Source organism: Anguilla anguilla, chromosome 9 (assembly GCF_013347855.1).
Source record: "Anguilla anguilla isolate fAngAng1 chromosome 9, fAngAng1.pri, whole genome shotgun sequence".
Lineage (NCBI taxonomy): Eukaryota > Metazoa > Chordata > Actinopteri > Anguilliformes > Anguillidae > Anguilla > Anguilla anguilla.
In genome coordinates, this window is record NC_049209.1 from 40,884,713 (window position 1) to 40,912,262 (window position 27,550).

The 27,550-nt window shown below is 41.4% G+C and overlaps 1 protein-coding gene across 12 annotated transcripts in view; it reads left to right on the top strand.

The window, feature by feature from the left end:
• Nucleotides 1-27,550, top strand: part of LOC118235505 (teneurin-4) — a 247,925-nt gene that overhangs the window by 98,777 nt on the left and 121,598 nt on the right. For 11 of the 12 annotated variants that reach the window (XM_035432920.1, XM_035432921.1, XM_035432922.1 and 8 more), the window contains exons 4-5: nt 10,098-10,319; nt 25,803-26,046. In XM_035432920.1, the coding sequence (XP_035288811.1) occupies nt 10,098-10,319; nt 25,803-26,046 (466 nt within the window). The remainder of the gene's footprint in view (nt 1-10,097; nt 10,320-25,802; nt 26,047-27,550) is intronic. The other variant, XM_035432930.1, reaches the window with a different exon arrangement.

The following is a 27,550-nucleotide window of genomic DNA, read 5'->3' on the forward strand; positions in this document are numbered from 1 at the left end:
TTTTGAAGTCTAGTTTAAATGTAGGTACTCAAGGAAAGTTCACCTCTCTGTTCCCCACATACATGCCTGGAAGACTTCTAGGGGGCCTTTATTTCCACACCTGGTTTGCTGCTACATAATCTATATATATATATATATATATATATATATATATGACTGCTATTGAAATGACTGTTAATTCTGTGACTACCATAATCTCCATTTTAACATTTTTACCATGCTTGTTCAAAAAGTCCACTTCACAGTATTTTTCTTTTTTTGAGGGAAAATGGAAACGGCACAACGGAATATGTTTTGTTAAATATGGAAAATATAGAAACCTCAGCTTCCTTACAGATGAGACAACACTTTGTGCTTTTAATGGGGTAACTTTCAGGCAGTTGTGTTTATCTCGCCAGCTCCTGTCCTGTATTTTAAAGAGCATAAATCCTGGGCGTCAGCTCTAACAACCGCACATCTCTCAGTGTGTTCCACAGCAAGATGGACTGCAGCAGTGGCGCTGGAAAAGACTGTTTCTTTTATTTGGAAATATTTTACAAAGACGTGTAATTTCTTGTTGTGCTTTAGAAACTTTTTAGAGGCAAATAAAAGCAGATTTTTTGTTTTTGATCAGGGAAGAGCCTCTTCTCTCTTGGGCATGCTTTTAGAATGTGCAGAAGGGTTCTGGGATACTGTTCCATTCCTATTGAGCCAAGCCCCAGGGCAGCCCCAGGAAGCCTTAATGAGCTCTGTGCATTTATAGGCCCAGCTCACTCTCAAGTAGCAAAACCAAAACTTCTTCCTCCAGAGAAATTCCGAGACTTTTAAAGATTGTTGGGTGTGTAGTCATAATTTTATTTGCTCGACTGTGTTAATTCACCACCTTTCTGCCTGGAACTTGAAAATGGCAGAGGGAATTGTAGCATATTCCAAAATATAAATTTTAAGATTGAATAAAAATTGAACGCAACTACTGAAGTAGAATGCTACTGCATACAGGCTTTCCAAACATTTTAGAACTGGTGGGAGGTGATTTATTTAAAGGTATTTAGTAATATAATTAATATAATGAGTTTGTATTTGAAGAGCAGGCACAACCCCTTTAGTAGATCTGTGGGTAGTTTTAAGAGTGATCCTTGCTGATGGACGCAGTTAACTGCTGTAAGTGGGATTCGAGCACTGATCATACACTGGCAGGATGCTGCTAACACAGTGCAACTAGTCTTCTAATAAAGATGGTTCAGGAGAGTTTGGCGATTCCGAAAGGGGTTAGTAACACAGACCGTCTCTAAATCAGACTGCATAAATTGCATGGGACCTCAGGCCTGTTCTAACCACATTCCCCGATTTTTTCCTCTCTGTTGTCAGAATCCCCTTTCTGCCTTTTTCATTCTTCTTTTTTGGGTTGGTTTGTTTCCCAGACCTTCTTTTTCCATGGTGAACAGATGCCACTTTTGAAAGCAACCACGGAACTGGTGAGCTCTGCACTGTCATCGCTCCCTCTTCGCCCCCACTCCCTATTGAAAAAGTGAATTGAGAGACTGAGAGAGGAAATGGGGAAATGACAGCAGCTGGCTCGGAGGCTGGTGCGAGGATGCTCAGCCACCCTGCTGCTAGCCCACGTACTCGCTAATGGTGTTCTTTCAGAGTCTGGTATGAGTGAGCTTGGTGAGTTTGGGATCGCAAAAAATTGGGTGAGCGCAAGCAGTAAATAGCCAGCTAGCAGTGTGAGTGTAGGAGAGAAAGCATTGCTTGAGCGCGGTCAGACAATTGTAATTAGCACTAAGTATTAATAAGTACAGGAGAGAAATCTCAGTGTCATCAAGATCAGGGGTGCATCACTGCCACTTCGCCTGGCTAGTCGTGGGAGAAAAGGGTTTTCTTTTTTCTCCCAACAACTGAACCAGAAGCAAGCACAGCTCTATCTCTCCTGGATCACAGGGAGCTGTTAAAGTGGCTAGTTTTAACTAGCAGATGTAACATAAAGTTCAAGTAAAAAACTAAGAAATGGTAGCCAATTCCATTTGCACTAAAAATGTGTGTACTGAAGTTGTAAAAAAAAAGAAAGACCGCTCCATGTCTAAGGGCCTGCGTTTACATGCAACACCCCAACAGCTCTCAAAGGGCCAGAGGAAATTCTCACAATTTTTTGTCTTTGGAAGTTGTTTTTTTCTCCATATGAATATATTTAAAATAAGTGTATTAAATATATGGTGTATTATTTTTAATATTTGAAAGTGGTAATAGATTATATATTTGCTGAGTGATGCTTTCCTTCTATGGTTGACATTGTGGTCATTTATGAGCATTCCTCTAGTGCTGGCACAGTGTGGAGCATGTCACCCACTCTGTACTGTTTTTTTTTTCTTTTTTTCTCTTAAGTCACTTCTTGGTAAATACAGGCAGTACCTTGGCAGACTGACATTTCTTCTTTTCTTTTCTGAATATGATATTCCCTCAGCCTGTACAGTACAGGAAGGAACAAAATTGACTTATGAAAATGCAGTAATCATGGATGAACGTGAGGAAGTTTGTGCTCAAGCAAATGACCTGAGGGGCAGCCTTAAAAAAATTATACTGCATGTAGGTGAAAAGAATGGTGAAACAGTCATAAGAAAACATTTGTTTACTTTATTTAAAACATTTGGCCATCCTGGCACTCAAAACCAACATAGAAGGGCCCTAGCCCTGGTAGTCTAAATGGGAATAAATGTGCAAGATCACACAATATTTTAATTACTTGCATCTACAAATCTGATGAGTTGCTGTCTCTCATTGAGTACATCGGGATTCAGCCATTTTGTATTGCACGTGGCCCATTAAAGTAATTTTAAATGGATGCGCGTGTGGACAGGGAGAGCTCGGTTTTAAATGGAGCCCTCCTCTCTGTGGTCATTAAATGATATTTTATTACATACGGATATCATTTCCATTTTCTCAGTAATGGTCTTGCCTTGTCTATAAAAAAACATTTATGGGTATTTCGAATTAGCCTGCGCTTTCACATAACTTATACAGCCTGTCAAACATTCAGGTATCGATTCTCAGCAGGTTTATAGCTTTTGTCAGAGACGATTTATTTGTTTTCCATCGCAGGGGCATTTGGGGAAAGTGTACTTCCTAGCATCCTTCCTGAGGAATCTCTCTGTTTACTGCCAGGGTGTGCCTTGGCATATAGACCTATGGGTAACCCGTGAGAAAGATGGACATTTTGTGGGCATTTTGTGTGCAATCATTCTTTGAAAAACTAGATGTTGTTTCAATACGGTTAGATCATCATATACCCAGGATGCAGTGATGACAGTTTCAAACTTCCTGTTTATACTTCCTGCAGTGTTGACAGTGACTTCCTCTTCCAGATACACTACAGACAACAAATAAAAAACCTGCAATCCTGTGGACATTCTACATCAATGATTAGGTTACCAGCTTTGCTGTTATAGCCTGGAGTTTTTTCCATGATTAAAACAATTGGAAGTAATTATTCAAATGATTAATAACTTGTGATCTCTGTGGAAGAACGCATCAGTTGACTCTTGATCGAACATTGTTTGAGGGTAATAGAAAGAAGGCCACCTGCTCACTCATCTTTGAAAGTGCATGGGATAATCGTAATTGCCCAGATGATGCGATTTCCATTGAAGAAGTTTCCGGATTAGAATGCGGCTTTGAAATGAAAGGTCCTTTAATTAAAAAATAAGAGCCAGCAAACTGGAAGCTGGGGAGACCTGGGTAAATTTTAAGCAAATTGAGTAAGAAGAAGGAAGGCTGTGTTGGAAGGTAATTTGAGCTGATAGCGGTGCCCTTCCAAGCTGTCCGTTGTGGAGGTGTTGCTGTAATTAATATGCTTACCAGTGTAAGTCGCCGTGGAACAAAGAATGACACGGCACCACCGCGTGCTTAGCCGGTATCATTTATGCCATTTATGCGCCCGATGCTTGGGAGAAAAGCAGCTTTGCTTTCCATCAAAGCCTGGGTACTGCCTCGCGCTCTGCCTCTGATGATAAGTCCGGAGCCTTAGAGCAGCTGAGACCTGAGCGCTACCGCAGATAACGCCACCACCACGCAAGGGAAGTTAAGGGAAGCATCGCACTTCTGAAGCCTCTTTTCACGGGTGCAGAGGAGCTAAGGCCCCAGTTTCACAGCGTCTGCACAGTGCCTGTTTGCTAGTGTCTGCGAGGGAGGCAGGGCTTACTGCCGCACCTTCAACAAGTGTTCAGTTCCTGTTTTTCTTTTTCCTTTTTCATTTGCATTGAATTGCTGAAGGAGGTAGCTGAAAATGCTTCACACACTTACCAGAGTGCAGTTTCATATGTTCATATTTCAGTTTCATATTTGAAACAATTATAACTCTATAGCCTGTAAAATTTGATGATCCTCCTTCAGATCCCTGAGACTTTTAAACAAAACACATAACTAACCAGACCTGCACAGTCTTATGAAGGGAGAATTTTATTGGTGAAATTAGATACTTCTTTCAGGAGTGTCAACAATCTGCATTAATGTTACTGATATCCAAATGGTTATCATTAACATTTCCTGGCAATACACTCAAATATTTCAGATAAATATTTCCAACCCAAAAAGTGAATGTTTAACCCTTTTCCCTTGCTGCCTGACATAAGACTTCTCCAGCACACCATTGGTTTGTGTTAGTGGTGGTGGCGCACTGGCTGGATTTTCAAAGACCAGAGTTTCACCAGCTGGAGTTCTCTCTTTATGAGCTTCCTGTGGCTGCACCCCACCACACTTCTTCTAACAAAGAATATGGGACCAAGCATGGGTCCAGGGACAGACCTTGACTCTTATGCAAACCTATAGTCCCTTAGGGCAGTGTTTGCTTTCCTTTGTCATCTAAATGAGTGTCATTTTCTGACAAGCATGTGTATGTGTATTTGTGTGTTCAAATATGAAATTTGGGATTTTTTAATGTCAGAATAACAGTGTGTACAAATGTAAATAGTTGTTCTTTTTCCCATGGTGGCCATTAGTGGATGTTACAATTTGCTACAAAATACTTTGGCATGCTGTCTGTGCTCATTGCCCTTTGAAAGCTTTATTGGTGCAGATTATCTTATCCTCCCATCATACCATGTTTAGCACCTTAGTGGTCATCGGGAGTCCTCTGTTTGGTACAGTAATTGCAGCCTGGATACCTATGAGTTTGAAACAACTGAGCCAATGCTATTCAGTCTGGAGGAGCTGGTAGCTGCCAGGAATCATTCGAAGAAGCCCCTTATACACGCCTCCTACATAAACAAACATGCACACACCCCCATACACACACACACACACACACACTCATACACACCCTCCTTCAAACAATAACCTAAGTAGTCAGGGATCTGCCAAGCAGTCAGCCCACCTCCAGGGAGAGAAGGGAGATGGCAGTTTACTGCAGGTAACCATGGAAATGGGAGATCGGCTCTTTCTATCTGATAATCACAGTTGGTGGTTTGTTCAGCCAGTTGGTGGTATAATTAGGTTTCTTATGAGTAGATAAAGTGTTTTTTTCACTCTGGGGAGGGAGTAACAGAATTGTGTTCTCAATGTAAGGTAGTCAAGGGCTGGGGTTCTGAAGGGCAGGTTTATGGAGAGGGACTGTCAAAAGCAAAAACAACGGCACATGGTCCGAGGACTGCTGCTGTGACATGGTGAGTGAAGGCAAAAGCAGTTGAAGCCTCCTAGTGGCTAGCAAAAATTCTTCCAGCACGTGGCCTCGTTGTGCTGGCCGGTGGCGAGATGTGACTGAAGCAGTGCCCAAAACCACGGCTGAAAAAAGGGCCAACTGTTTGGCCAAAAGCAGATTTTACCTCCTGAAACTGACAGGTGCCATGTCTCCTTCCCTTCCACTGCCTTGTCCTCCAGTCAGTACAAAATCGCAGTATCAGCATAGCGCAATGGTTAGAACTCCAGAGGCTTGTAAGTCACAGGTTGTGGGTTCAATTCCCAAGTGAAGCATTGCCATTGCCCTCAGGCTAGGAACCTAAACTGGTTCAGTAAATATCCAGCTGTATATTGATTGTATGTGAAAAGTGCATTAGTAACTGTATTAGTTACCCTAGAGGTGAATATCTGCTAAATGTTAACGGAACAGGTAGTTCTTTTTTATTTCCAGTGGTGTGGTGAATGTGTATACCATGAAGAATGTATTTGGCTGAATTGCTCTTAAGAAAGTTAAGCATTTCAAATTGTCAGTAGTACTACCAGAACAATCTTGTGTGGATAGAAGTATTGTCACGATACAAAAAATTCAAACTTTGATACGATACCTTGAACAATATTGATATTCAATACCATTTTTTATACCACTGGGAAAAACACACATAAAACAAAAGGAATTTTAATAAAAGATAGCATACTATCTTTTGGAGGATTTTAACCTTGAAAATATTATCAAACAACCATGCTCAGTCCTTACTATGATGAACTGGAAATCTTCACTTCTGCCCCATCCTTGCTTGTCTGTTTCTGAGCATGACCCTTTTTCTTTGTGGGCTGTATCTAAAAAGCAGGTGGTCAATAAAAGAAGTAGGAGAAGAATAAGAGGAAATGTGTGTGGATTGGCTACAGTCATTTGTTTTCAGCTGGGTTAGTGCTTGCTGGAGAGATAGGGTTTCCTTAGTGGCTGGTCAGAATTCGGTAACGTTAGGTAGCTGCCATTATTAGCTAACTAAATTCAGCTATGTTTGGCAATGTTACCTGGCTGCCCATGATTGCCCGATAATTTGCTGTGGGTCCAATATTTTATGAAGTGGCAACTAAAGGCTGGAGAATAAGATTCCAATCTACTTCTGTCTGGTCATATAGGCTAGCTAGTTATCGTTAACTACGTAATAGAGGTGAGATCCCCAAGCTATGTATTCTTTATGTATGACTGCAAGTTTGACCACTACAGACTAATATCTGTGGTCGAAGAGACATTGCATTCTTCACTAGCGGTAGGCTATGGTAAAATGGATTGTGGCACTGTGAACATTTTCAATGTTGCTTTATAAATTCATGATGAATTAACACTGCAAGTGTTCAAGAAGCTAATGGTGATCTATGCGATATGCGTGGAAAAGTGAACTAGTGAATTGCGACCTATGACCGGGACGCATTTTCGACTGATGACGATGTAGCCAATATCACCATATCGCCGATCCTTAGCCATCAATAACGGTCTAATTTACTGGGCCATTGCAATATTTCAACATAGGATAGTTTACCAGGGCATCATAATGTTTTAGTCACTCAGTAGAAATGGAAATGGCAGCTGTCACTAACTAACATCTCAAAATTCTTTGTAGAGGTCTGCATGTCGGTTATTCAGGTGTTTTAGCAAATTAGTTGTGTTCACACCCTTAGTTAGCACTGCTCTAGGCAATAGCGTCACTTACACTATGGGCTTGGTGGTATCCTTTGCCTTTCCTTCTTCTCTTCTTTTCCAATACTTCCAAACAGTGGCCTTGCATTTTTCTTTTTCTACCAAAACTGGTAGTGGAGGGTCTGCACTATCCATTGTAACTTAAATAAATAGCGTAAAATACCTTTGGGTGGAGCACAATCGAGAACAGCACAGTGAGCGAGAGGTTGTGCTGGGCTGAAGAGAGATGGGGCTGCTCCATGTGGACAGGTGTGTGTCTTGGTGTTTCCCTGTCTGTATCACTGACAGAGTGAACAAAATGCGGCCAGCATAATAGTCCTGTTTTTCATGGGAAAATGGTGCAGCTGGTAAGGTTTCTTTGGTGCACAGGTATTGATGCTGTTTCAAAAATCCAAAACCGATATTTATCAACAAAAAAATAATGTTTCTTTTGGTCAGCAATAGTTGATAAAGTTGTTTTGGTTTTTTTTTTGCCCTGACACAGGTCTTCTCCCCTAATGCACTGGAGAGTAGGAAAACTATTGTGCTGTGTGCTGACTGTTTTTAGAGTTGGGTCATGAAGCATGCAATGAAACCTGACAGATCTATCTGACGGATGTGTGAGCTTGAGTTTGGTGTTAAAAAAAAGTGTGCTACTTTAACTTGTTTCTTGACTTTGGCTAGTTTTAGAGGACTGTAATCTTTCCAACGTACCTGAGCAAGAAAGGAAGTCATTTTTCAGGGGGGAATTAATAATATCCGGAAGAAGATGAAGGTGAAGGTGGTAGCCTCCCCTAATGACATCGGAAAGATTCTGTGATACAAGTAAATTATTAAAAGGCACCTAAAGAGGTGACTTGGTATGTGCTGAATTCTCATTGGGGATTCTGTGCTGGACCCGAGGCTAATGAGCATCTGCATTGTTACACAGTGAAAGGCTTACGTGGTAGAGGAGAGGAGAGAGTGCGTACACTACGAAATATAAAAACTCCAAGGGGTGAGTGCAAAAAACGTGATGACTCCAGTGGCCACAGGATCTCCCGCTGCCAGGCGGCGCGTTATGTTTCTGTGCCGAGAGGACATTTCCAGATTACAAGATGATGAAGTCCCCGGTAAAGCAGAACTGTCATATCTGGCCCAGAGTGCGATTGATGAAGTGGGATCTGTACCTGCCACTGTGCCCTATGCTGGCTAATGTGTGCTCCATAGGTTCTTACAGTAACAGAACAGAGTAACACTATGTTTTCAGTCTGTTGTCAGCACCATGTCTTAAAAAATGACAATTATGTATAATTATATTATAATCCTACCAATGCTAATTTTATTTATGAATTTACAGCCTAAATGCACCGTGGTGAGACTAAATAATGACTGCTATTTCTATACTATGTTATGCTATGTTTTAATTGTGAAGCTGATGGTTTGAGGCACTGTGCTTTAAAAATAGTATTTAATTCCTACCAATGCTAATTTTGTTTATAAAGTTAAAACCTAAATTAATTGTGGTGAGCCTACATAGTGGCTGGTATTCCTGTGCTATGTTATGCTTTTCTTAGCTGAAAGCTGATGGATTTACTAATCATATTGTAATTGTGTCTCATAAGGTAAAATGATTAAAGTTATTTGAGACATTTAAAATTTGACAGAAGATTAGCACATTCTTCTTCCCGAGGTGCTGGGAAAACAATCGAAATTAAGAATGATATGTAGCTGAGATTTTTTCATCAAAACAAAAGTGACACTTGAAGCACTTTTCAGGAATAAGGTGCTTCCCTGCAGTACTGGTACTTAAGGACTACATCCTCCAGCATGCCACAGAACAGTATCAAATATTAATCACACAGTATAGGAGCACTGCAGCAATTTCACTTTCTGCGGATGAGATGAAGAGTGGAGACACTGAGGAGAAGCACCTCAAGCTAAGAACCTGGATGGAAACCAGAGGCTGGAGGCTACCAATCTGACATGAGCCAAGCCTAGTGTCTGCTGTTTGAAGGAGGAATGCATTTGTTGAGTGTGCAGTACTGTAAGGTTTGTTGCGGCAATGTCAAAAGGATTTGCAAGGAGATGCATTTAATTTCTTGAGAAGTAAATATTCGGTAGTCTGAAACTTGTTGCAAGTTCTGTCCATTGGTCTTAGATGTGGAATCTTAACATCTGCAAAGTTTCAAAAGTGACTCCTGGAGATAAGGTTTTAAATCCTATCTCTCTCTCTCTCTCTCTCTCTCTCTCTTCTTTCTGTCTTCTCTTTCTTTATCCTCTCTTCAAAGATTGTGGTTTTTTGTAAATGACTTTTAAAAAATGAAGGTGTAGCATGGCTATAGCTGATTTTGTGGCTGATGTGAAAGTTCTTTGATGTTTTCATCCCTCCCACTAGACATTATTATTTATCAACAGGCATGTGACTATTGTGTTTTTTCTTCTTTAATTGATGCATTCATCAGCTACATTGTGTACATTCTCTTATTTCCATATGCATTAGTTTAAAAAATGTGCTTTCCTGGGAAATATTCAAATTGATGTTTGCAAATTCAACAGCAGAAATCCTCATTATGTTTGTCATTTGGAAATCTACAAAAAGCAAAAAGGCATCTGAAGCTATTGAATTCATCAACAGAAAAATATCTTATTGTTCAGAAATGCATGACTGTTTCGTTATTCTGTGACTCTGTTAATTCTTGCATGCTATGTGCTGTCTTCCTCTGTGGTGTTTTCTGTGAATTGTGTTTTATTTTTTGCCCCTGTGTTTGTCTGTGTTTGTGATCCACAGGTCCTCCTTTGCATTGTTCCTCTGCCTCCTCTAGCCCTGTTGAGCAAGGCCTCTCCCCTCCCCCTTCCTTTGAAGCCAATGAGAGCCGGGGAGGGTTGCTAGGTAACTGTGTCACTCAGCCAGCCCAGGACTCTGACTCTGAAGAGGAGTTTGCCCCCAATTCATTTTTAGTTAAAGCGGGCTCTGGGATCCTCTATTCTCCTGCCCCTGTGGCTGCTGACGGTGAGTTGGGTCTTCAAACTCTTGTTGTGCTAGCTGGAGGGCTGCAGTGTCCCCCCCGATGGTCCTGCTGTGTTCCTCACAGAATGTGTCATACTGTATGCTGCCGGTTTCCGGGGGGGGTCGTTTGAGGTGAAGCAGATGGGTCTCGTCCCGTTAACATTTTAAAGTTATTCCCTGGGTTGATGCAATGAACATTTCACACGGAGCTGTCCTGAGGCCAGTTTGGGGGTAGAGCATTTGCCAGGAACAAGGACAGCTGTCACACTCCTGTGACTGATTTTTACAGGGAGTTTAGTGCGTAGGAAGGAAAGCCAGGCACAACCGCTCTGGTTCACGTAGATCAGCTGTTAACTGAACATTATCCCTGGCAAGTGCTCAAGGAAAGGGACATACAATCGATCTTCATGTGTGCATTCCTTTCCTGGCAAATATTGCTATTATTTTTTTTTCATGGTTCTACATAAGCACCTGAGGTGAAATTCCTCATTATAGTGCTTCATCATGTGTCTTTTTGGGAAATGCTTTGGGAAAATTATTGACTTTTTCCTTTTTCGAAATGGCACAAAATTTATAGCAAGAATTGCATGAGTAGGAAAATGTCTCGGGTTAACCACTACTACAGTGTGATGTGGCTGGAGAGAGTGTCTGTCATTGCAGTCCTCACCACCTTTTGCATAGCATTCCTTGTGTCCTGTGGTTGCTTTGAGTGTTCTGGACTTGATTTAACTCCAGCGCTTTTGGCCCATTGAGAGCAGAATGAAGTTAGGACCTTTCCAGTTCTTTCTGTTTGCCTTGATGCATTTTAGCATTTGCTCATTTCTGACATTCTGTTCAGTAAACCCAAATCCGCCATTGGCCCCCCTTCATGGATTGGGAATACGAACCTGGCAGGTTTGCCGTGAGATGGCTGTCATGGACAAATTGGACCCTTCTGTGGTTTATGCCAGAAGTAATCTCTTGCTTTGTACAGAGCCTGTGACTGTCACTACAAGGCTAAGTGTTTGAGTTCTTCTCTGACTGTGGACATGCTGCACTCACATTTGCAGTTCTTTGACTGTTACTGTTATGTTTTGATTTGCTTTGACTCAAAGTGAGAGTGACAAAATGTGTTTGCTAATGTGGCTGTCAATGTTTCATTGAATAATTTTCCGTTGTTTTGGCCGTGGCTAGTTTGTTAAGTTTGACAGGCTTGTCGCTAATTGACTGAACAGTGGAAAAGGAGAAGTGCCACTTCAGTGGTGTGTTAATGAGAACAACAGTGATCTGTAGTTATTCTGTTGCTTCTATAATAATAATAATAATAATAATAATAATAATAATGATAATAATAATAATAATAATAAGAAGAAGAAGAAGAAGAATCATCATCATCATCATCATAATAATAATAATTATTATTATTCAACATTTTATAGAGAAAATTTAATACAAGGAAACAATGAGCTCAAAGTCCTTCACACTGGAATTAGAAGACATGCATGAGAATGGTTGTGAACTTGTGCAATGAGTGCAGCAATGATGATGTACAAATGAGAAATTTGAGCAGTACTAATGTCTTAAGCCTTTAAACAATTGTTCTGGATCGATTCAACCTGCATTTTCCTCAGCTTTCTTAGCTTGGTAATTAATTGCAATTTCAAATGTAAATTTGATGCAAAAATGCATAAAATGTTAAGAGAAAATATTATTTTCCCTGGTAATTTTCATTTGAGGACTTTAGAAGCTAAAATTCACATTCCTATGTATACTGTACACACACAGACACACACAGACACACACACACACACACACACACACTTTACTGAGTTTAATAATAATTTTAAGATGAGCCTGAATGTAATCTGTAGAAGTAGGCATATTTACACTGAATCAGTATGGCCTGTATCTGGGCCCTGGATAAGTTTTCCTTAGACAGTATAGACACTGAACACCCATTTGTTCACAGTGCAGGCCACCAGCTCAGCCCTGGGTGGGGTTGAGACGACCACAGCAAGAATCATGGGAAACCATCTTACGTATCCTTACGGAAATGGTGTTTATCCAAATATATTTTAAATGGGAGGTTTTAGAAAATAATATAATGATAAGTATATTTCACAACAGTATATTTTGAAAGTAAATCACTTCCATGGTACTTATGCTTTTCAGCCATTGAAATGTGACTGAAAAAAAGAACATAATCTCTTAACTGTCAGCATAATCAGCATGATCTCAAATTTTTGTATTCAGTAACACTTAGAGGATCACCATGGCTTAAGACGAATAGAAGTGGTTATTGGTAGCTATTTAAAGGTCTCTTGGGGAAGAAGCCAGAATTACAAGCTTATCTGTCCTTGGCTACTTGTAATTAGGAGGCTGTTTCTTTTGAGAGAAAGATGCACTGTATGCAAAGACAATCACGTAAATAATTGATTGGACTCTGCTTGTAGTGTCCACAGCTTTGTGAAGGGGGAGGGGGTAGGGAGGGACTATTGTCGGGGTTGTACTTCCTGTCCGGTTATTGCTGAGGGTTGTGCTTCGCTCACCCAGCAACGTTCTGTTGGTCAGCATGTACCCAGAGGGATGTTGAAGGGAAGTGGTGAGAGGATCTTTGATTTGCTCTGAAATGTAGGATGCCTTCAGGTGTCTCAGTGTGGTGAAGTGGGAAGCCATGGACCTGCTGCCAACCACTCAACAACTCCCAGTCTGCTTCAGGCACTCAATGGCTGCAGTACTATATAGTCATATGCAGTAGGTTAACATGCCTGATGGCAAACAAAAAATGTACTTACATAAATACATACATACATTGAAAAACCATGTTTCATAGGATAAGCTTAATTTTTTTTACTGAATTTAGGTTCATTTTTTGAAAGAACCTAAAAATTTTCAGTTGAGAAAACCTAAAAAATACAGGTGTAACAAACTGCATTTACATTTTAAGTTTATACAATGAAGCCTTTTTTCCCCCATATATACGTATATACGTATACGTACCACTTTTGCCTTGTCATGGTTCATGTTATCCTGTTGTATATTGGACTGTTCATTTCTGTTTTAACAGAGAGTAAGGAGCAGTCACTTGCTCTACCACTTTCATGTACACAGATTTTCATTTTCCTTGTGCACAAACCCAGCTAAAGCCCATGAAAAAAACACCTCTCATCTTAATGGGCCTTTCACCTCTATATCTGATGATATGTAAATATGCAGTGCATTATGCAAATTGAACTTACACTTAGTTCCTGTTCACTTATTTTATATTGTTTTCTCCACTATTAGCATAAGAGCTGACAACACAAGGGTGCAATTTAAATTATAGACAGAAAGCATCCCATTTGTTCAGTTTTGCCTCCAAGTGAGATACGAGTTCAGGTACTTGGGCATATTTTGCTGCTTCTCTGGCCTTTTCTCAGTGTGGCAAATTGGCAGCTTTGTCTTCATTCACTTGTTGTTTCACCTCCTCCATTATTGCAAGTTTGTGTACTCAACATAAATAATAATTTCTGGCCCAACAAGTACTGTTCAGATCAAAAGGTACATATATTTAGCCTTCATTCATAATAGCATTTCTCAGTCACTTAATATATTTGCATTAATTTGTTGAAAAAGAAAAAATATTTTTGTACTACTTGGACCATATTGGATTGTGCGCAAATGCAAACTTAGCTAAATTATTGACTCACCATTTATAAATTTTGAATGTCAAGAGATTTATATAAACCCAAGTTCAATGACTCTCGCTGGCACAACTATGGTCCTTATGTTGACAAATGCTGATAACAGACTCCAAAGACAATCAGACAATCCAAAGCCTTGAATCAAGACTAGATACTGAAAGCTCTCTTAAACCTGCACTAAGGAAGCAATTCAACACTCCTTACTAATCAGATGCACCTGTGAAGCCATTTGTCCAAAATATGGTGTCCTGAAATGGGAGGGCTACATATAAAAAGTGCTCTTACTTCTACATGCTGTTATTTATAAACCAAAATGTATTAAAATACCCTTTAATAAAAGCTGTGAATCTGCGCTTTCACTGCACGTGTATTGTTTGATTGTAAATCTAAAATTGTGGAGTACAGAGCCAAATCAAGAAAATATATCTTTGTCCCAAACATTATGGAGCTCACTGTATTTGCGAGTGAGCAAGCGTTATTTGCTTAAGGTTATGTTTGGTTTAGCCCTCCTTTTAAAAAAAGCCCCCATTACATTTTAAAATCCAAATTCTCTGGGCATATCTTGTTTTTCCATTATTCAAGGGATGGTGGTGAATTCACTACTCAAGGGATGCCGGCAAGGTCCTGTGTTCTTTTTTTTTTTTTTTTTTTTTTTTTTTTGTGGGGGTGAAGCGTATCTCCCACCAGGGGGGCTAATGAGCCTGGCAATGCCCTTAGAGAGTGCTCACTGAAGCCTGTGCTCATTGTGGCAGCATGTGTTTCTCTGTGGCCCCTGGCTTTCTCGCAGGGTCTGCCCCTGTAAAGCCTCTTACCGGGAGTCTGCCTGTGGGGGCCAGCTCCCCCACTGTGCCAGAGATATTACAAACACAGCGTTCCTCTTCTTTATCGCATCTTTTCAAGAAGAGCAGCATGGGTCCCGGGTGCTGTTTTCTTCTATTGCAGCACGGATCTTCAGTTAAAGGGCCAGCGGTTTACCGCCCATGATGGCACCCCCCCCCCCCCCCTTGTGGTTGAGGGGGAGGGGGGGGGGGTGTGGGAGTTGTGGAAAGCACTGTGCGACTGTGAACTGATTCTCATGCAGCAGTGTGAAACGTTACCACCAAAAGGTTTGGCTGATGTGGGTGTGGCTCGTGTGCGCCAACCTGCAACTAGCTCCTGTGGTTTTCTCGGTGCTTGTTGATCGGTGGTCTTTCATCACCCCGACCCTCTTTCACAGAAGTGTGTGAATCCAGAAATCAGTGCCATGCAATTGAGGAGCACTGACCATTTTTTTCTCCTTGTTTTGGTTTCTTGGGGCTGAGCTGGCTTTTTTTCTGTGAAGAAAGAACACTTACCGGATATGATTTGCCACACAGTAATGGCTGTGGTGTGTTTCTTCCCTTCTCTTATTAAGAGAGGCAGACCAGGGAAACAGTGACACCTCCTACAGGTTTTGTAACTCCCACTTAGAGACTTAATATATCCATAATCCATACTTGTGGCATGTGTTTTGTCCTACCTAGATATGGGTCAGGTGGCCAAAGCAAAACAGAATAATATCTCTGAATCACATATATTCTAAGAAAGCAGGGCTTAAGTATCTGGCGAGTGTTGCAGAATCTTTTTTTGTGATCAACATTTTATTGATTTTTGCATGCATACGTGCATACATGCACATAGTATAGTGAGTTTAACGCAGAATCTGCTGCGGCGAGATGTGAGGGAATGTTTCGTTTGCCCGCTCAGCTGCCCGCATGGGGCAACAGTTGGTCAGCCTGGCAGGCTCTTCCGATGAATAGCATGTCGAATCATCCGCATCATTGCTTTGATTGGGCGTCCAGAGACGAGACACATCCCCTTCACTGATGAGGTGTGCCTTTTCCAGCTTTGGCTGACCACCTGTTATTTTTTTTGTACACCGTCTTTCATCTCCTCTTCAGGCAGCCTTAATATGAAGATCGTTGCCAGTTGATCAGAGTAGGTGCTTGTAATGTAAGAAGCATTGTTTGTGGCTTACATGTAATTACCCATGCTAAGCACAATAAACAATGTGCAATGGTCAGATGGATGTAAGGGACCGGGTTAGGGAAAGAAAAAATGCTGTCTGTCATACCGATGACTTGTGCCTTCCCTCTGGAAAAGGGTTCTCAGATTTTCATCAAATATTTATCCCATTGCTGGTCATGGATGGAGGAGCACATTCACCCATTGGTTTCTGTATAAAAAGCGAAGATTACAATAAAATGCAACATATTGAAATACAACAAAGCAATTGTAACCATTTTCAGAAATTGAAAAGTATTTTTAAATAATACATGGCTTTAAGATATATTTAGAATTTTATTTTCTACCTTAGTGCATGTGATTGCAGGATATTGCAAGCATTTAACACCTCATCCTGCTGGTCTTTTTTAATCTCAGAAAGCAGTCATAGCCCCTCTGAATCATCTCTCTACATCTGTGCGCACACATAGTCAATGACCTGACTCAGGAACACGAGCAACCATTTGAAAATGGTTCCATTTCCAACAGTATAAGTGAAGGGTTCCGGTTTGATCCGGTTCTGTTCAGGCATCTGCTGCCCTCAAAGCTCAAGCAGAAAAATCTTTCTGCTTCCCACAGCCTGGGAGCTTCCCACCTCAAACCACAATGACTGTTTTTCTGTGACACCCTTTTCTCCACGTCGACCGCACGGTTCACGGGGTTTGGTGAATAGCCGTATCTTAGGCGAGGGCGGTTATTTCAAGGACGGGGCCACGGCTGCGGTGTCTTCACGGCGTTTCCTGCGGAAAAATAAAAATGCTTATCCTTGATTTCTGCCTTAGCTTCACTGTGTCAACAAAGCTGTTACCCAGAGCCATAGACTAGATCAAGGACACCCACACTCGGCCTGAGCCCGGATCACACGGGGCCTTCAGCCACTTTCAGATAAAAGACGGCAATGAAGCTCAGTTTTTATGCAGTCTCCTCATTGTCTGCGTAACACTGTTTATTCAGACAATGGGGACGACAGAAAGAGGAGGCTGACAGCCATGAAGGATTTAGAGAAACATTTTAGACTGGTACTGTGCTCATTTTGCCCATTTATTGTAAAAAAAAAAAACAACTCAACTCAACAGTTGTTTTCCATTGTTTTTGGCTCACAGCTCAAGTCAATGACCGTCCACACATAGGTAATATTCAAAAAATGACTTGTTAGAGTTCATTCAGTTTTGATTATATTCAGTGTAGAACATATTTGTGGGGTGGTGGTTAACGGCCAGGACCCATATTCGTAAGGCATCTCAGAGTGGGAGCACTGAGCTATGATGAGCTTAGCCTTTTATCTCATAATGGATAAGGTTACAATGTGGACAGGAGTAACCTAATCTGACATCAGCACTCCTACTCTCATGCTTTATACTGGTTTGGGGACTGCTGTACTGTCAAGATACTAAAGGTTTTAGCTTAGCTTCCTGCTCTAAAAATTCATAATAATATTTTAAAGCAACAATATATGTCTCCCTACAGCAGGGGTGTGAAACTGTATTGCCTGTGGGCCACAGGCTGTGGGGTTTTTGTGGTTTCTTTTCAATCAGCTGACAGTTAAGGCCTGGAGAACATGGTGTGTGGATTCTTTAGCCAATCAATGATTTAAATGAACCACTGATGCTGAGAACACAGCAAAAGCCAGCAGACACTGCTGCCCTCCAAAACTGGAGTTTAACACCTGTGCCCTAGAGGAAGATATATTCTAAGCAAATACATTAAAAAGTACTCACGGAAGGAACTTTTGACTGCCTTTGTAATGGGTTTCCTAACCGTCTGTCTGTAGCCTGGGGAGTCAGTCTAACAATATTAAAGAGAACCTCATACTGAAGCATGGGTTTAGTTTTAGTGTATGCTATATATTTACTGCTTCAAACTAATGGCAGCATGAGTGGTCATATGGCTGGGGTTGTTGGAAAATGGCTGCGAAAGTAACCATCTGTCTGTCTGACTAATGATATATTCCATGTACAAAATGAGGGCAAATACAACATGGCCTGTATCTGGATTTCTGACCTTTTTAAATCTCTTAATGAGTGGCTTTAGAAATCCGTGGCATACTTGCCAACATTGTGGGATTACTGAATTTTTTCACTCTTGCCATAACTGTTCTGGGTGCTTAAAAGCATATTAAGGGAGTTTTCTTTTCATTTTTATCTCAGTTCAATTAAGTTTTATTTGCGTAATGATTTTACAGAGACATTGTCAAAGACGTTTTACATAGGAAATTTCAGTGTCTTTGTGCAGGGTGATTCTTTGAGAAGTAGGCTTGTATCTTGAAGGCTGTGAGGTTGAATCCTTGGAGGGACAATGGCATCCTACATTTGAATGAGGAACCACTTTTATCTGTAAATAACTAAAACCATGAGAACATAAGAATGCAAAATTAGGAGAACAGGCCAGTCGGCCCATCTAGGCCGCATCAAGCCAAGACTTTTACATCTCTAGCGTCTCCTTTACTACTGAATGACATAGCAAGCTGTTCCACACACTGACAAGTGAAGTGTGTGTAAAAAAAATAAAAAACCGAAAACGTCTTGATATCTGTATAGAACCATTGTTACGTAATATGCGTGAATGTTATCTGCTGTAGGTGAGACTGCCGAAGCTATGAAATGATTCATGCTTTGACATTATCATGTCCTCTGATATTTTTATAGCATATTATCGAGATAGCGGCGGCTCTCTTTGTCTCTGTCTGCACTGAGGGAAAGCAGCAGTGGCGTCTTCCATCAACAAACTAGTAAACTTGTCCTTAGTGCTTCCGTGACAGCCAGCACTTGTCAGAGGTCACTTTTGGTCTTGATGGGAGCGAAGAAAGGTTGTGCAGTGTTTTTTTGTTTGGCTTTTTTTTTTTTTTTTTGTTGGCTTGTGTTTATTGGATCTCGGGAACGGTTTGATTAAGGGGACAGATGATTCTGGTCCCTCGATAAGCCTTTCTTGGCAGGCGTTTTCCGGGAATCAGTCATCTTACCGTGCCGAATGGGGAGAAGAACCCCTAGGAGGATAATAAGTGGGGGCCCATCCAGCGCCGGCTCACACCGCTTACCTGCTTCCCCGGGATAATTGGCAATCTGCTGCGGTGGATATCGGCGCAGTAAAGGCGGGGGGACCATTAAGGGCGAGAGGGAGCCTCATCACTTCAGGCCGCTGCTTGATTGATGAGCGCCTCGGCAGGCGAGGAAATAGATGGATGCACTGCGCCGATCGGGACACTCGCACGGCGGGGAGGGCGGGGCCACGGCGTGCACGCGGAGTTGCGGCTTCGTCTCGCCGAGATAGGAGAGAGGGATTGTTTTCAGATGGAGAATAAATGAGTGCAGGTCCCATCCACACCAGCCAGAAAGACCCCCTCAACAATCAGAATAATAATTTTTAATAGTTACACACAACGAAGCAAAGCAAACTTGCGTTCTCTTACATAATTAACATGATGATTTACATTTTAACCAAGTGTATTCATTTAGTAGACTGCCTATCAAAAGTTTTTAATATGCAGCTTTAACATCCAGTCCACGCCTGCCTGATCTACAAGCAGGGTTGCTAAATAGAGATGAAACACAGACCCCTAACCAACCGAACCCTCCCATACTCTGGGTGACCCGGTTGCTGATTACACATCGCCCTATGGAGCTACTGGCCCGTCAACACTGGTACAGTTTGGATTTGATCTGAGACCCTGGTGCACATCCGTGCTCCACAGCAACCCAAAATTTTACTATTTTCCTGTTTATAGTTTTGAAAACAGTAAGTATACACAAGGTCCTTTACTAACTCAAGGTTGGATGGACCCTGACCCGAGGGTTGACCAGAGGTCTGACCCGAAATGTTTGTCCTCCATCTGCTGAGAATTTGCAGCTTCACCAGCCAGAACTCTTGAATTGGACCTGTCTGCCCTGGTGCATCTCGGTAACATAACGGAATGCTAATTAGCCTCTGTACACCGCCACGACCCACCAGGCCCGTTAGAGGTCAGGCTGGTGTGTTGAAGCCTTTGAATATGGTGATGTTGTAGAACAGCCGTTCCCAAAATTTTTTGAGCCTGCTGCCCATTTAATGAGGCGATACATTGTCTGTGACCGACCCCTTCTTAAAATGCAACCTACCATATGCTCAAGTATAGAATTAATCTGTTTCTCAGGTATGTCAGAAAAACTGCATGTGCACTGTAACACTGTGGGCTGTATTTTCTGGCCGGTGCATGGCGTGTTGAGCCGTTGCATTGGCAAAGTGGTATTTTTCCTGCGAGTCAGTGAAAATCACGCAGCACATCGTAATTTTAGTGCAGCTCAGCGCAATTTTTGTGTCGGTCTAGTCTGCGCCCGGCACCCTTGCCGCCGCTGGCTCAGACCCGGCCTGCGGCACAAATCACAGCCCAGCATATGACTGATTGCTCATTTAAGGGCTTTCCCATGCAATGCGTATGATCATAGCCTATTGAAAAGCCAATCAAAGGTTTTTTTGTGGATCATGCTCCATGCGACTTGTTTTTTGTCATGTTTTTGACCTTCCTCATAGTCAATGCTACGTATGTTTGATTATTTTCTCTGTGTAGTGTAGTGTATGTAAATGGGGAAGAGTAAAGAAACCTTTTTCAGCCAATCTTCATTTTCTGTAGGCTTTATGTCATTTGTTGGACAGTTATTAATCATGTGCAAGATGGAAACCAGGTTATATCTCTTCTATACCCTGCTATAAATATATGATCTATTTACATTAAATTTGGAGATGTTACTATCATGCCACATGCCGGGCATGGTTTTAACGTCTACATATGAAATGTAACTTGGTGTTTCATTGCTTAGCACTGTCTGTAAGCAAGTAACACAAGTAAATCCTATGCTTAGATAAATGATTGAAATAAGTGTATTTAAAGCATGACAAAATCACAACTCATCCAGTCCCGCTCAGTTCAGTTAACCCATGCAATTGTTATGAATTAATGACGGACTCATGCGTTATAATTATTTTATTTTATTTTGGTCACGAAAAGTCCAACATTCAGTAGCCACGCCCAGTGTGCCATTGACTGAACCCATGCACTGACATTGATTCTGGAAAATAGAGCCCTGTATGTTCAGTGTGTATAACTAGCACAGTATTTAATTTGACTGGTGTGTGAATGTCAATGGAAAAAGTATATTAACAATGCCATAATGTCCAGCAAGTCCCCCCCCCCCCCACCCACATTTCATGACACAATTAAAAATCCCTCTCACTACTACTATTGGTTTTGGTTTCTGAGTCCATGGTTTGGGAATTACTGTCATCAAGAACAGAGAGAGAGAGAGTAAGCAAACAAATCTAGCAATCACAACTTTATTGAACAAAAAACATGACATTTAATCGATTTCAGGTTAAAAGATACAGTCTGTGGGAATAACAAGATTGTCGACCTGGGTACGAGTCTTCATCAGTTAATTCACATCAAAGGACCTACCCAGGTGAACAAATCGAACAATGAATCGGAGATTTAATAGATTGTTAAAGATGTGTGACCAGCACAATTAAAAGACATTTATAAGTTAATAAATTAACATTTGTGTTCAACAGTTCTCATATTCCTGGCGCTAATAAAGAAAAATCATTGTATTTCCCATTAGTGTGGTGCATGTACAACAATTCTATTCTTTAAGGTATAATTACTATCTGTTTTATGTGGGATGGACTCGTGGTTTTCTGCCAGTGCATTGGTACTGTGTGTATCATATTTTGTGCCTGCTTGAGGGGGCACTGTTAGCTGTAGACCTGGGTAAAATATCTCAACTTGTTAAAGTATTTCAAATAGATATTTGACCCAGGTCTGGGTAGTTGAATTTAACAGATCACTCCATCACTCTGGGTGTCACAGTCTGGGTGAAATGCAAAGCTCCATATTCTTGAAGCTTGTTAATCAGATTCACTGTTGACAACTGACACTTTCTTCACCTTTCAAATATTACACCTCTGTCACCCCATACAACACCTCAGGAAATGGTACCTTGTCGCTTTAGTAGATTATATGATGTGCTAGATTAGGGGTGTCCCGTTTGATGTGAAAAAGGGCTGGTGTGGGTGCGGGTTTTTGTTTTAGCCCATCACTAAGAAACCTGATTTTACTTATAAAGGTCTTGATTGAAGACCATGATTAGTTAGTTGAAACTGGAACTGAAACTTTGAATAAACTGAATAGACTACATGACAGCTCTGTGAATTGTAACCGGTTTGTGTATGTCTCCTGCTCACACAAACCACCAAAGCTGTGCATTCTCTGTGGGAATGAGAGAGAGACAGTGTGTATGTAAAAGTGCACCCCAAATAGCAGGATCAGGGGAAGAGAGACACGTGCTGAATTTGTTTTAACTGAAGAAATTACTTAAAAAATGCATTTTGTATTTCCTTAAATCCCTTTTCCATTTTGTGTTTCACACTTTTCTCAGTGTGCCTGTAATATATGATACATTTTCTCCTTTGCCTATATAACAAAATCATTTAATTTAGAAATACAACTGTTGAAATGGATTCAGTTGTGTCTTTTATTTCAAGAAAATAGCTTTGCAACATATGGTTTCATAGATGCTGGGCGTCAGGCTTGGCAGAAATAGAAAGTACAAAAACGCAGCCTTTCTAGTGTTATGATGTATCTGCTGGTTTGGAAGTCTTGTAATGGCAGAAAGTGGAGCCATTTAACAAGAGTGACGTCATTCTTTAAGGTGCGACTATGTTCATTTTCTTGTTGTGGGCCAATGTATTAGGCTTTATGAGACACATTAGGAAGGAGATAGATAAATGATTCTTAAGGTGAGGATTAAAAACGAAATAATGATTTTTGGACGAAGTTCCTCTATAACTGCCTGGTTCTCCAATCCATGTAGACATAAGGTGCACATCTCCACTCCTGGAAAGCTGGTGTATATGCTAGTTTTTATTCCGGCTTAATTTTCGAAGCAGTTGTGTACAACTAATGCTGTTTCATTCCCGTATTAGACACCAGTAAAAAGTATTCACCAAGGGCATGTGTACCTTGCTGCTGTAGCTGACCATTTAAAAAAAAAAAGAAAAAGGTAAAAAGCTGATCAAATAAAAGATCTGGCTAATTTGAAATAATTAAGACAGGAAATTGGCTTGAAATCTTGAAATGGATCAACTACAATCATCTTGAGCTAGACATCATACTGAAATTTCCCAAGATTCCTGGCATTGTGACTACGGTCAGCAGAGTGCCACAGATCGATTAAGACACTGTAGCTTGGATGCACAGGTAAAGATTGGATCAAGGATTAACATCAATATGGTGTAGCTGGCAACAGAGGTCAAAATTAGCATTCCAAGACAAGACATGATATGCTGATGCTCCAATGTAGGGGTGGATAACCCCAGTCCATCAATGCCAATTCCTGGGGGCTGGTCTCCTGTTCCCATCATGCATCGGGCCATACTCTATTTGAATCTCAGTTTGAATAAAAAGCCGTCATTCATTTGAATTTGAATTTCTGGAAATTATTGTGTTGTGCATAGCCCTGGAAAAAAGCATGTTTCTAGTTAACTGATGCTTGATGTTCTTTCTGTATTTTAATGTAGTTCAGATATCACAGAGACTTCATTTAATTGGGACTTAGGGCTTGATATGGGCGCAACTTCTCTGAGCAATTTATTTAGGAAATGGTTCTAAAATCCAGTAAAGGTTGACCTCCTGATCTTTTTCAAGGAGCGATTTTTAGACCAGCCACACCCTGCGGCTCTCCAGGACCAGGATTGAGGATCCCTGGAGTAGGGCATCAAACTCATTTGACCCTCGCACTTTGCAGATTGGCTGAGAGTGTTAAAAGGCTAGGTCCTTCACATTTGTTAGCTTGCTGCTGTCAAAGTCAGGACATACTGTATGACCACATGGGATTTCTCTTTCAGCAACATGGTGATTATAGTCACTGGTAGCCTACAATTTAAACCATGATACTGTACAGCTTTCCACACAACATTTATGTAAAGCTACTCTGGATATGGTTGCTACCCAGCTATCATGTTAACCAGTGTTGCTCACTTTGAAAAGTGTCAATTAGCTGTAATGATCTGTTCAAACAATGGTGACAGATTTGTCACCATATTGAAGTAGGGAGTCAGTAAATCTGCATAGCATTCCCCCCCCACAATGTTTTTTTTTTCCGTTGCCTATAGTCGCTCACCGCTAGTCACCGCAAGGTTCTGTGACGGTGTAACCATCTTGAAAAATATGTGGTAACCATGGTTATACGGTATGAGTTAGTACTAAAAATACACTCCTACAAATTAATGGAAATAACCAATATTAGCATGTATATACTTTTACATTTTTTTAAATTAAGCATGCTAACATGATTGGTTTATTAAACACAAAATATCTTGACATATATTATGTATTTCCAAAACATTTGAAAAAGACATGATATGATTTTTTTGGCTGTCTTGCCCACCCTTCATTTCTCTCCATCTGTTCACACCAAACTCAGCTTCATGAGCAAACAGATCATTTCAGAGACCCTTAGAAGAAATGAGCAACTTGAATTATAAGGCTTTATCAAAATTTCAACACAGTGAAACAACATGAGGGAAAAAAGAACTGTAGAGAAATCCTCACCTAGCGACAGTGTTTTATCTTGAATCGTTCAAAAATGAATCACAAACAGGCCCTTGGCAGTATCGGCTTCATCCTCCAAAAAGCTGGATTAGGCAGATAATGAAAACACAGTTGATAATGACAGATTGTCACTGTCAGAGATAAATAATAGTGTTTGTGGGAATATCTCCTACAGAAGTGACAAGCCCTACAGTTTTTTTTTTTTTGTTTTTTTTTTTTGAGGTGTCAGCCTTAGTGAACATTTATGCATTGGCTACGACAGCAGGCGTTTAGCTCCACGGATCAGACACGGCCGAGCACCCCGGCTGTGTAACAGAACACCTGACGTGAGGGTGGCGATGTGAACGTGGCATACCGAAAGTAGCACGTTTTCCTTTCCCCCACCTATGAGGGTGATGGCAGGAAGGAAGCAAGTGTCAGAGGGAAAGGAGGGAATGAGGGAAACGGGTGTAGCAGAGAAAGGGAAATATGCTAAAGAGATGGCAGCGTTTTAGTGGGAGCTGCGGTGCTGTGGGTGCTGGGGAGGGGGGGGGGTGCTCTCTGCAGTGGCATAATAAAAAGCTCTCAGTGTCGGAAAGTGTGCAGCTAATGCTAATGTGTTGTTCCCTGGGACAGCAAGCTTCCTAATTAACTTGACTCCATCAGGATAGCGAACGCAGGCCAAATATGGGGTGGCAGGTAAAAAGCCAACGGTGACCATGCTGGCTCAAAATGAGATCACCTATCTGTCTGTCATGAGCACGGACCAGATGTCTGATGCAGGGTGGCTGGTGGAACACTGTGGCAGCCATGTTGCCTCAGAATTAGACCACCTATCTGTCATGAGCACAGGCCAGATGTCTAATGTGGGGTGGCAGGTGAAATGTGGTAGTGGCTGTGTTGGCTCGAAATTAAACCACCTATCCATCATGAGTGCAGGCCATATGCCTGATTCAAGGTGGCACTTGGAATGCTGCAGAGGCTGAAAGACAAAATAGTGTTGAAAGACCTAATAGCTGAGCATGAAATAAAATACCGGGATCTAATCTGAAAAGGGGTCAGAGAACAGCTTTCTAATCTGAAAAGGGGTGACTGCTGTACTTCTGAAATGGATTGATTCATATTTTTTAATCCTAAAAAATGTTCTGAACAGAGTAATTCAAACACAGATTCTGAAGGTGGGGTTATATCTTATATAGAGCACAGTGGCTTGGATGAAGGATCTCTCTCTCTCTCTCGTTCCAGACAGCGCCTTCCAGAACATTCCTCGGCTCCGGACTCCTCCCCTCCCGCTCTCACACTCCCACTCTCCCAGCCAGCATCACGGTGCTTCCGTGGACTCCCTGAACCGGGGTGCCTACACCCCCCACAGCAACCCCAGCCCCGCCCCCACTGACCCCTCCTCCATCCTGCCAGAGGGGCCTGGCAGCACCCAGGACAGTGCCCAGGACAACTGGCTGCTCAACAGCAACATTCCCCTGGAGACCAGGTATCCTAGCGTGGCCCGGGAACCAGTATAAGAGTGGCTTGCCTCCATTGCTTGATTATACCATGAAGAGTCTTTTAAACAGGAAACGCACCCTTGTCTGATGTGTAGCATACATCTCTCTCTCTCTCTCTCTCTCTCTCTCTCTCTCTCTCTCCCCCTCTTTCTGTCTCTCTCAGTCTTTCTCTCTTTATCTCTCTCCCACATAAATACACACTCAGGCACACACATACATGGGCCCTGTATTCTCTGTTCAGTCTATCTGCAATTTTGAGTTGTGATTTCATGCAAAAATAGGTTTTTCCTGTTTTTATTTTTTACACAATGGCCTAGATTCAGTGAATGGAAAAGTAATTTTTTGATTCGCAAAAACACAGCTTGGAGACTTTTTGTTGAATGCTGAACTCGTCAGTCAACATGTGTTTTGAAGAAAAAAACAAATACAGTTCATTGTGAGCCAAAAAAAAGAAATTTAAGGACAAAAGCTGATTGAATTCAAGCCATTGTTTCTCTTCAGTCTTTGTGACTGCCAAATGCACAATGTTGTGTAACAAACAAAAGCGTGCATGCTTAAATGTATTACCCCAAGCTGAGAGGAAAATGTGTGCAGTAATGAGGCTGAACAGGGTGCCTGTGTCAAACCAACACCAGCCACTTCCCAAACCCTCTACCCCCTCATTATAACACATTGTCAGATCTTTTCATGTTGACAGAAACAACCCCCCAAATTAAAGCCAGGGAATTATCCCTTCCCTGTGCATGCACTGACCAACGTGCTTCCTAAGTTCACTCAGAAACAAGAGAAAAGTGACTTTACTTTGTTGCTTCTATGACACAAGGCCGCTGAGTGGGTAGGGTCCTGAATCGTCTGCTTTCGGATTGTTATCTGAGTGGATATGAGACACTTTCAAGAACCTGGGACCTCCCAAAAATGGCAGGGTTTGATGCACAAATACCATTCACTTTTCCAGTGCATCCTGACAGAAATTGGTGAGGTGGAGATGTACTGTACGAGGAGAAAGATATGTGTTGCTGTTTTTTTCACCATATATTTTAAAAAGTTTTTGTTACATTATTTATTTGCTCCACACACATTTATCCAGGGCGGTTAACAGTAAACAGCTTTGCATTTTTACACATTTATCTATTTCCAGCTGCTGAGGTTAATGTACTTGGCCATCTACATAGTTCATATTTTCAGAGTTAAGTGGTGCTGAAAGCTGCTTGGAATATTGTGGGCAATATGGATTGGAACTAGCAACCCCTATCTGGATCCATTTAACAAATTACCGTCAGCTCCGATTCTGGATTTTGCCTTTCGTTGATCTTTATGAAGTTACACAGGAGGATTTTTTTTTTTTAATTCCCAATCACACGCTCCTCCAGTCAGATTAAAAAAAGGAAATATTCCATTTATATTGACCTGAACTGAAAGGCCTGTACATCAACACCCTGCTGAGCATTTCCACACACATGTTATGGTTTTACACCATCCCAGCTTTGGATG